General features: G+C 35.5%; 1 protein-coding gene across 1 annotated transcript in view; it reads right to left on the bottom strand.

Annotated features, from left to right (window-relative positions):
* Window positions 1–13010, bottom strand: part of ASZ1 (ankyrin repeat, SAM and basic leucine zipper domain containing 1) — a 71815-nt gene extending 58805 nt beyond the window's left edge. The window contains exons 1-4 of the mRNA XM_061165299.1: window positions 12906–13010; window positions 12380–12479; window positions 2508–2630; window positions 556–667 (exon numbers count right to left, since the gene is read on the bottom strand). Coding sequence (XP_061021282.1) covers window positions 556–667; window positions 2508–2630; window positions 12380–12479; window positions 12906–13010 — 440 coding nt within the window. The remainder of the gene's footprint in view (window positions 1–555; window positions 668–2507; window positions 2631–12379; window positions 12480–12905) is intronic.
* Window positions 13011–13317: the final 307 nt, after the last annotated feature.

Below are 13317 nucleotides of genomic sequence, written 5' to 3'. Positions count from 1 at the left end.
GTACATCTGACTAGTGAATCACTTCCATTTTAAGATCTAGAATTATCTTCCTGTCTGTAATACAGGTAAAATTCTCTTTTTCTTTTTTTCATATTATATACAGACTGTCATTTTCATTATATCCACAGAATACAGAAGGGCTTCCATGCTACTTTACACACCGAAACAGACTTCTATTGATAAGTGTTTATAAAGAGAATGCTAAGAGGCTTTACTATTATAGCTCAATTATCATATTCTTTTGAGTGTGTAAGTCAAAGGAAAGTGATACAGTTAATAATTGTCTTTCTTCCTCTCTCATCAACTTCTTAGGACATTCTTTTAAAATTAAAATATAAAAGACTACTTTTGATGATATACCTGTCCTTTGATATTCTTATACAATTGGAATCATGACCTTATGACCTATTTTTATTCATCAGTTACATGGCCAAGTAAACACACATTGGTTATGATTTTTAAAAAATCATGCTGTCAAATGTTTAACAAAGAAAAGACTGATAATCAAAGAAAAGTATATCTTCATCATTTTTGAACAAACGGTAAGATTCTTACCTACAAGCGACATTTGGATCAGCATTTCTTGAAAGTAGTAGCTCTACACACTTCAAGATCTTTTCCTCTGAGCCACGAGCAGAACATGCAGTAATCAAAACAGTTTGCTTATCTATAATGAAAGGAAAAGTGAGGAAAACCCTGCACACATCAGAAATCGTAACTAGCTGACTTCTTTTATCACTCAAAACATTCTAAATATTTATCACATTCTTAAACTTCTGTAACTTATTCCCAAATCTCTTGTTCTTAACAGGTAGTTTTGTATTCCTTCATCTAAAAATGAGATGAGGGATGAACAATTTCCAAAGTATATCTACAATTCATTTACTAATTTCCTTTCCCTATTCTCATTTCTTCAAGAGAATAGGAAAGTGGTTCAGAGCATGGGCTCTGTGCAGATTTACCACCTGGAACTGAACAGTTTTTGGTTGATTAAAATTTGCCTTGAACACATGGATAAAAAACAATGATTGATATTCTCTGATTTCACTTCTTTGCTTCTCACTTATTTAACAACTCACTGAGCTCTGGCTTACGCCCAATCCCTCCTACTGAAGATGTCCTAACTGCTACACCTATTGGTTTCTTTTTAGTCCTTGCCTACTTGATCCCTCTCAGCTCATCCCATTTCCTAAAACTCTTCTTCCCTTGGCTCCTATGGCATCAATGGAGATCAGGGCTAATTAAAAGACAAAAAATAATTCTCAAGTAAGAACTGGGGAACTTAAACTAAGTCATGCCAGCCATGGTTTATATTTGTGGTTCATTATTGACCAAACATAGAAATCTAGATTCTGGTCCCAGTTCTGTCACTGATAAACTATGACTCCAGTGATAATCTTAGTCTCTTAGTAGATTTAACTTACAGTTGAGAAGCTAATGTCTGCCCTCTACCTGAGTGGGCCTATGAGATACATAAAATAATTTATGTTGACATGCTGGGCAAAATATGTTTTATTAACTGTAAGGTATTCTCTGTTTACAAAAAGCAAAGAAAGAAAACTACTGATCGATTTTTTGGGCAGAACATTTTACACTTTCAAAAATTTAAGTATAGCTTTCATTAAATGATATTTTAAATGACATAATAAAAAGAAAAACCTACCACAGCAACAGATTAAACATAAAACTGTTGCTGACATGAAATTATATAAAATATATAAATGAGACAACAGACTAGAAATAATCTTACAAATATCAAATGCAGTACAAAGTTAATTTGAAAATTCTCACATGAAAACTATATCTGAATTAAAAAGTAAATCTGTCTATTGTAAACATGTAAAAATATTCAATATAATAATTAAATAAGATTTGCACATACACTCTTATTCAAAGCAATAATGAGTAGAAATTATTCAATAACAAATAAAGAAATGGATTTAATAGTTATCTTTGAAACAATTTTTAAGTGATATAATTCAGAATTGAGTTTTAAATTCAAAAGACTGATTTTCAAGCAATTTTCCACTAAGTTATCAGTTTTTCAATGTTTTCTTTCACTGTGTTTTACTGTAAAAATAACCAAAACTCTCTAGCACAGATTTTAAAGGTACATATTAATAACACAACCAATTATAATGGTAATATAAATGGAATCTACCTCTTCGGAAAGAAGGTTTTTCAAAATATCTATGGTTTCTAATTTGGTTTTCTGTTTCTGTAACTAACAGGAAGATATTTTTTTAAAAACTGCTCTAAGTTTTTTTCACTTTGCATAATAGTTGTTTGGGGATCAAGAAAAACACAGTAAAAACAATCAGTTACCTCAAACATTTTACCCTTGTTATGATTTTTTAAGAGCCAAGTTTTTATTTTGAAGCGAATATATGAAAATAGAGCATGGAAAAAGTATATATCACAACCCCAAAGAGAATATAATTTGGTTTCTAAACAGATAAGTATACAAAGTAAATGCTCACATATTTTAAATATTTAAGACATCTTACCCTTATCAAAGCTTGCGTTAGCACCTCTGTCCAGAAGGACCCGAACCAGCTCCACGTTGGAAACACTAGCAGCATACATTAGGGAAGTCCACCCATACTGAAAGCTGGTGTCAACACTGATGCCTGTCAATTCAAAAACAAGCTTTTAAAAGCCTCCTTCACCAAAACAAGCAAACAAATCCCCGTCACATTAATATGTTAAAAGTACTGCACACAGTGACATACACCATGTACTTCACAATGGAAGGGAGTTTCTTGCTAATAATGGCTTAAGAAAAACAGAAAATAATTATATGTGAACTATAATAAAATAGCTAACTTCACTTTTGCTACAGTTCACTTCCATGTCACTATGTTTCAAGAGACTGGATCTGTCAAATATATTTTTCATATATCTGTTGTTCAGCTGCTTAGTGGTTTCTGACTCTTTGCAACCCCATGGACTATAGCTTTCCAGGATCCTCTGTCCATGGGATTTTCCAGGCAAGAATATGGAATGGGCTGCCATTTCCTTCTCCAGGGGATATTCCTGACCCAGAGATTGAACCCACATCTCCCACATCTCCTGCATTAGTGGGTGAATTCTTTACCACTGAGCTACCAGGGAAGCTTGTTTTCATATAATATGTTATCTATATTAGGACAGGTTTTTACATGCTACCTTTTCCTTTCTATGGCAGTTGGGAAGTTTCACAGATGTAAAGTGTCTTTTTAGTTAGAATATTATCACACATGTCTATGGTGGCAAATATCAAAAATATTCCTTATTAAAACTCTCTTAACTTCCTTCCAAATGCAAAATTTAACCATGGGTTACTGGCCAAACATGAGGGTAAAAAGGTAGGTTAGGGTTTGATTATGAAAGCTCTGTTAAGAAATGTAGACTGTACTTTGTGATCCAGAGATTTACATTATTACAACTGTATTATAAAAAGACAATTTAGGTACCTCTGCTGAGAGTGGGATAGGAGGCAGGGAGACCTGGTAATGATGCTAGAAGTCCAAGCAAAAGTCAGAGCAAGGGCAGTTGAGAAAGAGAAGGAATACAAAAGGATAATTCAAAGGCAGGGTTAGTGGAATGTAAAATTACTTTGAGGAAGAGGAATGTTAGAAAAAAACAAATAGAAAATAACTATGAGATTCTTTGCTTAAAACTTTTGAGGAAGGGGTACATTTTTTCAGCTGGAATTGCTGAGAGGATGGAACATGAATCTAATGCTGTCAGAAGCCTTCTGTCCATCTAACTGGAACAACTATCATAACTGGAAACAACACAGGAAGAAGCAGAGCTAAGAGGTGGAAAGACTCTTGAGAAGGCCCAAGAACAGAATTTAAACCATGGAGCAGAACTTTTCAGAGATCAAGCCCTGAGTCTTTGGAGTAGGAGCACTGACTCCAAGACCCTAGACTACCAGAGAACTAACTCTATGGAGTATCAAATAGTTAGAACTCACACAGAGGAAACCATTTGAATACAACAGCCAGCATCACCCAACCACCCTGTGTAGGACACCTCATCTAAACAGCAAACAAAACAAAAATACAAACCCAATCATCAGCAAACAGGATTACCACCTAACTCTGCCACGGCTATCAGAGGAAAAACAAACAAACAAAAAAACTCAGCACAAATCTCACCCTATACAAACTTACACAAACCACTGGACCGACCTTAGGAGGGCAGAAACCAAATTGAAGAAAGAATTCAGCCTTGAAGCCTGGGAAAAGGAGACCTCAAACACAATAGGTTTTAAAAAAATAATGAAAAGACAGAGAAATACTACACAAATGAAGGAACAAACTAGAAACACATAAGTCCAAATAAATGAAGAGGAAATAGGCAAACTATCTGAAGAAGAATTCAGAATAATGATAGTAAAGATGATCAAAAACCCTGAAAACATAATGGAGAAAATTCAAGAATCAATTAACAAAGACCTAGAAGAATTAAAGAATAAACATACAGAGACAAACAACACAATTACTGAAATTAAAAATACTCTAGAAGGAATGAATAGCAGAATATCAAAGCAGAAGAACAAATCAGTGAGCTGGAAGATAAAATGGTGGAAATAACTTCTGAAGAGCAGAATAAAGTAAAAACAATGAAAAGAAGTGAGGACAGGCTCAGAGTCCTACGGGACAATATCAAATGCACCAACATCTGAATTATGGGAGTCCCAGAAGAAGAGGAGAAAAAGAAAGGGTATGGGAAATTTTTGAAGAGATTATAGTTGAAAATGTCCCCAACATGGAAAAGGAAATAATCAAGTTCAAGAGGCACAAAGTCCCATACAGGATAAACCCAAGGAGAAACATGCCAAGACACTTACTAATCAAATTAACAGAGACTAAACACAAAGAAAGAATATTAAAAGCAGCAAGGGAAAAGCAACAAGTAACATACAAGGGAAACACCATACATTTAACAGCTGATCTGTAGAAACTCTGTAGGCCAGAAGAGAATGGCAGGATATATTTAAACTACTGAGAGGGAAAAATCTACAACCAAGATTACTGTACCCAGCAAGGATCTCATTCAAAACTGATCGAGAAATAAAAAGCTTTTCAGACAAGCAAAACTTAACAGAATTCAGTACCACCAAACCAGCTTTATAACAAATGTTAAAGGGGCTTATATAGTCAAGAAAAACAAGAGAAGAAAAAGATCTACAAACTCAACCCCAAACAATTAAAGAAAATTGCAATGGAACATATATATCAATAATGACTTTAAATGTAAATGGATTAAATGCTCCAACCAAAAGACAGAGACTGGATGAATGGATACAAAAATAAGACCCATATATATGCTGTCTACAAGAAACCCACTTCAGACCTCAAGACACATATAGACTGAAAGTGAGAGGACAGAAAAATATAGTCCATGCAAATGGCAAGCAAAAGAAAGCTGGAGTAGCAATCCTCATATCAGACAAAGTAGACCTTAAAATAAAGAATATTACAAGACATAAGGAAGGACATTGCACAATGATCAAGGGATCAATCCAACAGGAAGACATAACAATTGTAAGTACCCGACTGAAGCGACTTAGCAGCAGCAGCAGCAGCAGCAGCATGCACCCAGCATAGGAGCACCGAAATACATAAGATAAACACTAACAGACATAAAAGGAGAAACTGACAGTAACACAATAATAGTAGGAGACTTTAACACCCCACTCACACCAATGGACAGATCATCAAAACAGAAAATTAATAAGGAAACACAAGTCTTAAATGATACATTAGATAAGCTGGATCTCATTGATATCTCAGGATATTCTATCCAAAAGCAGAAGAATACATCTTCTTCTCAAGTGCATATGGAACATTCTCCAGGATAAACCACATCTTGGGTCACAAATCAAACCTCAGTAAATTTAAGAAAATTGAAATCATATCAAGCATCTTCTCCAACCACAATGCTATGAGACTAGATATCAATTACAAGAAAAAAACTGTAAGAACACAAACACATGGAGATTAAACAGCACATTTCTAAATAACCAACAGGTTACTGAAGAAATCAAAAGGGAAATAAAAAAATTTCTAGAAACAAACAACAATGAAAACATGACAACTCAAAACCTGTGGGATACAGCAAAAGCAGTTCTAAGAAGGAAGTTTATAGTAATACAACCCTACCTCAAGAAACAACAAAAAAAACATCGAATAGATAACCTAACTTTGCACCTAAAACAACTGGAAAAAGAAGAACAAAAAAACCCCCAAAATTAGTAGAAAGAAATAAATCATAAAGATCCGAGCAGAAATAAATTAAAAAAAAAATGAAAGAAACATAGTAAAGATTAATAAAGCCAAAAGTTGGTTCTTTGAGAAGATAAACCAAATTGACAAGCCTTTAGCCAGACTCATCAAGAAAAAAGAGAAGAATCAAATCAACAAAATTAGAAATGAAACAGGAGAGGTTACAATAGACAATGCATATATAAAAAGGATTATAAGAGAGTATTATGAACAAGTATTAGGCAATAAAATGCATAACCTGGAAGAAATGGACAGATTCTTAGAAAAGTTCAATCTTACAAGACTGAACCAGGAAGAAATAGAAATTATGAACAACCCAATTACAAGCACTGAAACTGAAGTGTGATAAAATATATTCCAAAAATCAAAAGCCCAGGACCAGATGGCTTCACAAGAGAATTCTACCAAACACTTAGAGAAGTGCTAATGCTTATCCTTCTAAAACTCTTTCAAAAAATTACAGAGGAAGGAACACTTCCAAACTCATTCTATGAGGCCACCATCACCCTGATACCAAAACCAGACAAAGACAACACACAAAAAAGAAAATTACAGGTCAATATCACTGATGAACACAGATGCAAAACTCCTCAACAAAATTTTAGCAAACAGAATTCAGCAACACATCAAAAAGTTCATACACCATGATCAAGTTGGGTTTATTCCAGGGATGCAAGGATTCTTCAATATATGCAAATCAATCAATGTGATACACCATATTAACAAACTGAAAGATAAAAACCATATAATAATCTCAATAGATGCAGGAAAAGCCTCTGACAAAATTTGGCACCCATTTATGATTAAAACTCTTCAAAATATGGGCACAGAAGAAACCTACCTCAACATAGTAAAGGCCATATGTGATAAGCCTACAGCAAACATTATTCTCAATGGTGAAAAACTGAAAGCATTCCCCCTAAGATCAGGTACAAGTCAAGTGTATCCACTTTCACCCCTATTATTCAACATAGTTCTGGAAGTCCTAGCTATAACCACCAGAGAAGAAAAAGAAATAAAAGGAATCCAGCTCAGAAAAGAAGTAAAGCACTCACTGTTTGACGATGACATCATACTGTACACAGAAAACCCTAAGGATAATATGAAGAAATTACTAGAGCTAATCAGTGAATTTAGCAATGTTGCAGGATACATAATCAATATACAGAAATCACTTGTATTTCTATGTACTAACAATGAAAATCAGAAAGAGAAATTAAGGAATCAATCCCATTCACTATTGCAACAAAAAGAATAAAATATCTAGGAATAAACTTACCTAAGGAGACAAAAGAACTGTACACAGAAATTTATAAGACACTACTGAAAGAGAGCAAAGACAACATAAATAGATGGAGAGATATTCCATGTTCCTGGGTAGTAAGAATCAATATTGTGAAAACAACTATACTATCAAATACAATCTACAGATTCAATGTGATCCCTATCAAATTACCAATGACATTTTTCACAGAACTAGAACAAAAAATTTCACAATTCATATGGAAACACAAAAGACCCCAAACAGCCAAAGCAGTCTTGAGAAAGAAAAATGGAGCTGGGGGAATCTACGTCCCTGACATCAGATTAAGCTACAGTCATCAAGACAGTATGGTACTGGCCCCAAAACAGAAATACAGACCAATGAAACAAGATAGAAAGCCCAGAAAAAAACCCATGCACCTATGGGTACTTTATTTTTGACAAAGGAGGCAAGAGTATACAAAGGGGCAAAGACAGCCTCTTCAATAAATGGTGCTGGGAAAACTGGACAGCTACATGTAAAAGAATAAAATTAGAATACTTCCTAACACCATACACAAAGATAAATTAAAAATGGATTAAAGGCCTAAATGTAACACCAGAAACTATAAAACTCTTAGAGGAAAACATAGGCAGAACACTCAATGACATAAATCAAAGAAAGATCCTCTATGACTCACCTCCTGGAGTAATGGAAATAAAAACAAAAGTAAACAAGTGGGACCTGATTAAACTTCAAAACTTTTGCACAACAAAGGAAACTATAAGCAAGGTGAAAAGACAACCCTTTGAATGGGAGAAAATAATAGCAAATGAAACAACTGACAAAGGATTAATTTCCAAAATATACAATCAGCTCATACAACTCAATGCCAGAAAAGCAAACAACACAATCAAAAAGTGGGAAAAAGACTAAAATGGACATTTCTCCAAAGAAGACATACAGATGGCTAACAAACACATGAAAAGATGCTCAACATTTTTAATTATTAGAGAAATGCAAATCAAAACTACAATGAGATATCACCTCACACAGGTCAGAAAGGCCATCATCAAAAAGTCTACAAACAATAAATTCTGGAGAGGGTGTGGAGAAAAGGGAATGCTCTTGCACTGTTGGTGGGAATGTAAAGTGATACAATCACTACAGAAGATGGTATGGAGATTCCTTAAAAAACTAGGAATAAAGCCACCATATGGCCAACCAATCTCACTCCAAGGCATATACCCTGGGGAAACCAAAATTGAAAAAGACACATGTATCCCATTGTTCATTGCAGCACTATTTACAATACCTAGAACATGGAAGCAACCTAGTTGTCCATCGACAGATGAATGGGTAAAAAAGTTGTAGTAATATTCACAAAGGAATATTACTCAGCCATAAAAAGGAACAGATTTGAGTCAGTTCTAATGAAGTGGATGAACCTAGAACCTATTATACAGAGTGAAGTTAAGTCAGAAAGAGATAAATATCGTATTCTAACACATATACAGAATCTAGAAAAATGGTACTGAGGAATTAATTTACAGGGCACAAATGGAGAAACAGACATAAAGGATAGACTTACAGGCATGGGGAGAAGGGAGGAGAGGGTGAGATGTATGAAAAGAGTAACATGGAAACTTATATTACCATATGTAAAATAGACAGCCAACGGGAATTTGCCGTATGGCTCAGGAAACTCAAAAAGGGTCTCTGTATCAAGTGAGAGGGGCGGGATGGGGAGAGATGGGAGAGGGGTTCAAAAGGGAGAGGATATATGTATACCCATGGCTGATTCATGTTGAGGTTTGACAAAAAACAACAAAATTCTATAAAGCAATTATCTTCAATTAAAAAATAAATTAATTAAAAAAATATTAAAACCTTGGATACAACTCATAATATGAAAGTTAATGCCTTAATAAAATATTAAAATTGCATCAGGAATACTTTTCTGGCATTAAAAATAAACAGTGACATAAAAAAAAGAAAATAACTATCAAGTTTGCTTTGGACAAATGAATGAAAGAATGAGCTAGAGTAAGAAGCACAGATGAGATATCAGGCCTGAGAAGTAGCATAAAGTTTTAGATAGCCACCATCCAGAGTGAGACAGGAAGAGATGGAGGATAACTGTTAAGAAAGGATGAGAGAGACCCAGCTGCCCTTAAAACCCTCAAATCAATCATTAATGGTACACGTCCATGAAGTCATCTAATTTTCCCCAATATCACTGATTGGTTTAGTCACATAAAAAAACTGGTGAACTAATCTAGGTTTGGATCTAAGACTGGGGAGGAGCATAGAAGACATGACACAAAGACAAAGTTATAACGAGGTAGTGAACATAATCCATTAAATTTATGTAAAGCCTTTGCTATATGAAGAGATCAATATTTAAATAGTGAAGTCTCTCTTGAACCTAAGAAATATCTGCTAATTTTTAAGAAAAGAAAGAAAGTAGAATATCTTTCTATTTCAAAGAAGGAAAACTTGCATATGAAAAACCACTGAATACAGCCTTCTCTTAATACCTTATATTTGACAGGTTTTGTAGTCTGGCTATAAAGTGTTTCATCTGCAAAAGGTCATATCACTGAAGAAAGCAAACTTGTTAGGGAGGACTCACTTTATTTTGTGAAGACTCAGTATTTTTCTGTAGGAACACTAAGGTGCTGAAAGATTATTTGTCAAATTCCCAGTTGTCTAACTTCAATTGATATAAGGTACATGATAATTCCTTGGAGAAAACATCAGAAAAATGTCTAAGTATTCTATAAACAATATACTGCTGTCCCAACTTGTCTTCTCTAACAAATTTTTCTCTTTAAACTGCTGCAACTGAAAGCATATGAATAAGATCAGAGAAAAGATCATGCTGTTTTCTCATTATTCTTTCCTTATTGACATTACTGCTCAAACTGTGACAGCAAGAGTAAAAAGGAAAAGATGTGAAGATAAAGATAAGCAAATGTGGCATTTTAGAATAAAAATTCTTAGTAATCATCACCTCTAAACTCAAAAAAGTAAATTATTAAACACATGATGTTCTAAGCATAAGTGCAAAAAGGTAAGTTTAAAAGAATTGACACAAGATATTTTTATATAGCTCACAAAAAAACATTCAAAATAACACTATATAGTTTGTGGATATATACACATATGGTAAAAGTATAAAGACATGCATAGGAATAAAAAATACCAACTAAAGGAGAATGCTAATCTCCAGGAGGAAAAAGTTAAGTCTCCATACATTTTTGAGTGTCCAAAATACTTAATAATTTAAAGAGAAGTAAAAATGTTAGTGCGTAGCAGAAAAGCAAAAACCAGAGGTATCTTTGGACTACTAAAAATGGCTGACTCAAAAGCTTTCATTTTTTTATTAAGATTTCCAACTCGTACAGAAATATGTATGACTATGGCAAAAAATTAAAAATATTTTTTAAAGTGTTAAATGATGACCTCTGTGAGGAAATCAGGAGATACTAAAACAGGAGTTACACGTTAAAGTGAGACTTCTTCATGTATACCTGTGGCTGATTCATGTTGAGGACAGTAGAGGTGAAAGTGGGGACAAAGGTATTCTTCTACTTATACCTATTTGTTATTGGTGTTTTAGAAGGAACTTAAAATTTTTTGTAATTAAAGACAAATTTTAAAAGGTTGACAAGGCTCTTTTCAAGTCCTTTCAAGAGACTCCTTCACTTCACTGCATCTAGTCCCACTACTCCCAAGACAAGCTCTCTTTTCTAAAAGAAATTTCTGCCTATTCCATCTCATCCAACACTATGCACACTCCTGCATGTGTTTATATCCTAGTAATAGACCTCTTTCAATTATTCAAATTTTATTTAATTCTTTACCTATGAACTCAAATTCCATTGTCTATAAAGTCACACAATCTTTACTTGTTACAACAGTTAATATTTATATAATGCCTATATGTTCTAAGACTTGTATATACTCTCTCATTTTAATCTCTCCTCTGCCCCAAAAAAATAAAAACCCTTTGATACAATGCATCTTGCTTTTGAATATGGGGACATTGAAGCTTAGAAGTTTTCCTAACTTGGTCAGGATTACAGAGCCAAGTGGCAGGCTAGTAATCAAACCCAGAACTGTACTGTTTCCCAAATGATTTACTTTCCATTAAACCATGCATCTCTAGCATAGAAGAAAAACATTTTGCTATATACAATTTTGTGTGGGAATGTTTTGTATTTACAAGCAGGATGCTTATTAGTCCTTTGATTAATTTCAGTCAATATCAACAATTCACACTTCCATGTCAAGGTAATTAAAAAAAAATATTTAGCAAACAGAAAAACGTCATGGGACCCAAGACATAATTAAGTTTTATAGAGAAACAGATGCTCTGGAAGTCTAAATGACTTTCCCAAAGAAGCACACCGAACAGGCGCTAGGCAGGAAAAGGTATCCAGATAGATTCCTACTTTGTTCTCATTCACACACTGACACAACCAACACAGGCCAAGACTATAACTAAAATGTACATAACTGGGAACAACTCTTGAGAAACACACAATCAAAATTATAGACAGATAAATGTTGAGAAAAGTGAGTCAAGATTATCAAAGCGGGGTAGGATTAGGTAGACCTTTCGAAGGAAGTGGGAGAACTGATGAAGGTAATCAGCAGTAGCATTCCAAATTTGTATCAGAGAAAAAAATAAGGCAGAGAGAACTCAGAGTCAAGTAAGATATGCAGGACACTTGATATGACTAACATTCACTGTGCTTCCATTATAAAACCAACTCAAATCTTTTAAAACACGGAATCCCTGTGAATTGAAACAACTGTGCCAGGTTTGAAACCATCCCTTGACTCTCACCAGAATCTAGGAGCTCCTCGACCAACGAAATATTGCCTGTGGTCAAAGCCTTCTTAAATGTTTCCTGCCTTTCTTCAACAGGTAACGGTCCTTTTAATTTCTGAGAAAGCAAAAATAAAAAAAAAAAAATTTCTTGTTATACATATTTTCATTCCCACTGCATTGGGAAACAATAACGATTGGTTTTAGGTACATCACTTTAGAGGCGGGGCGGCGGGGGGGGGGGTAGGCAAAATACAAAATTTGTGTCTAATTCATAACTAAAAAGGGATCTTTACAGGGAATGGGTAATGAGGGGTTCAAATCCAAGTGAAGAGCCATACTGACAACCTAAAAAGGCGTATTTGATGGAAAACACAGTAGGGAAATGAGAGGGAAACCGCGAGTCTGTTTGGAGTCCAAAAGCCTGTATTCATGCTGGAAAAAAAAAAAAGAAATTTTAGGGAAACACAGGCAAGGAAGTAAGAGGTTTCATGGCCAGGGAAGGCCGATCCAGGTGCGGCCAAGACAAGGCCTCCTTTGCTACCTGAGCTGTCCGGTCGAGATACCCAATCTCCCAGCCGTCATCCTCACTCTCGCTACTCTCGCCTCCACCGGCCACTGCTAGAGCGCGTAGGGGGCCCGCCGCCATGCCACCCGGCCCTCTCCGCACGGCACTGGCGGGCTGCCTGCCCACCGGCTCCATCTGCGCCTGCGCACTGGGGAGTGCGTAGGCCTGCGCGGGAAAGGCTGTGCGGGCAGGCGCGACGCGCGAGCGCTGGGGCCGTGGACCCTCCAGCGCAGGCGCGTGAGCGCGCGCCGCGGCCCTGAGCCCGTTCTGTCAGTCATAAAACCCTCGGGAGAGGAAAAACTGGCCAGCGTGACGGGCTGGCAGACCTGACCTTCTGGCCAGTGCTGCCAATACTTTTCCGGGGCGGGAGTCTTACCATTCTTTCTTC

Source organism: Dama dama, chromosome 18 (genome assembly GCF_033118175.1).
Source record: "Dama dama isolate Ldn47 chromosome 18, ASM3311817v1, whole genome shotgun sequence".
NCBI lineage: Eukaryota > Metazoa > Chordata > Mammalia > Artiodactyla > Cervidae > Dama > Dama dama.
This window is presented reverse-complemented; position numbering and strand designations above follow the sequence as displayed.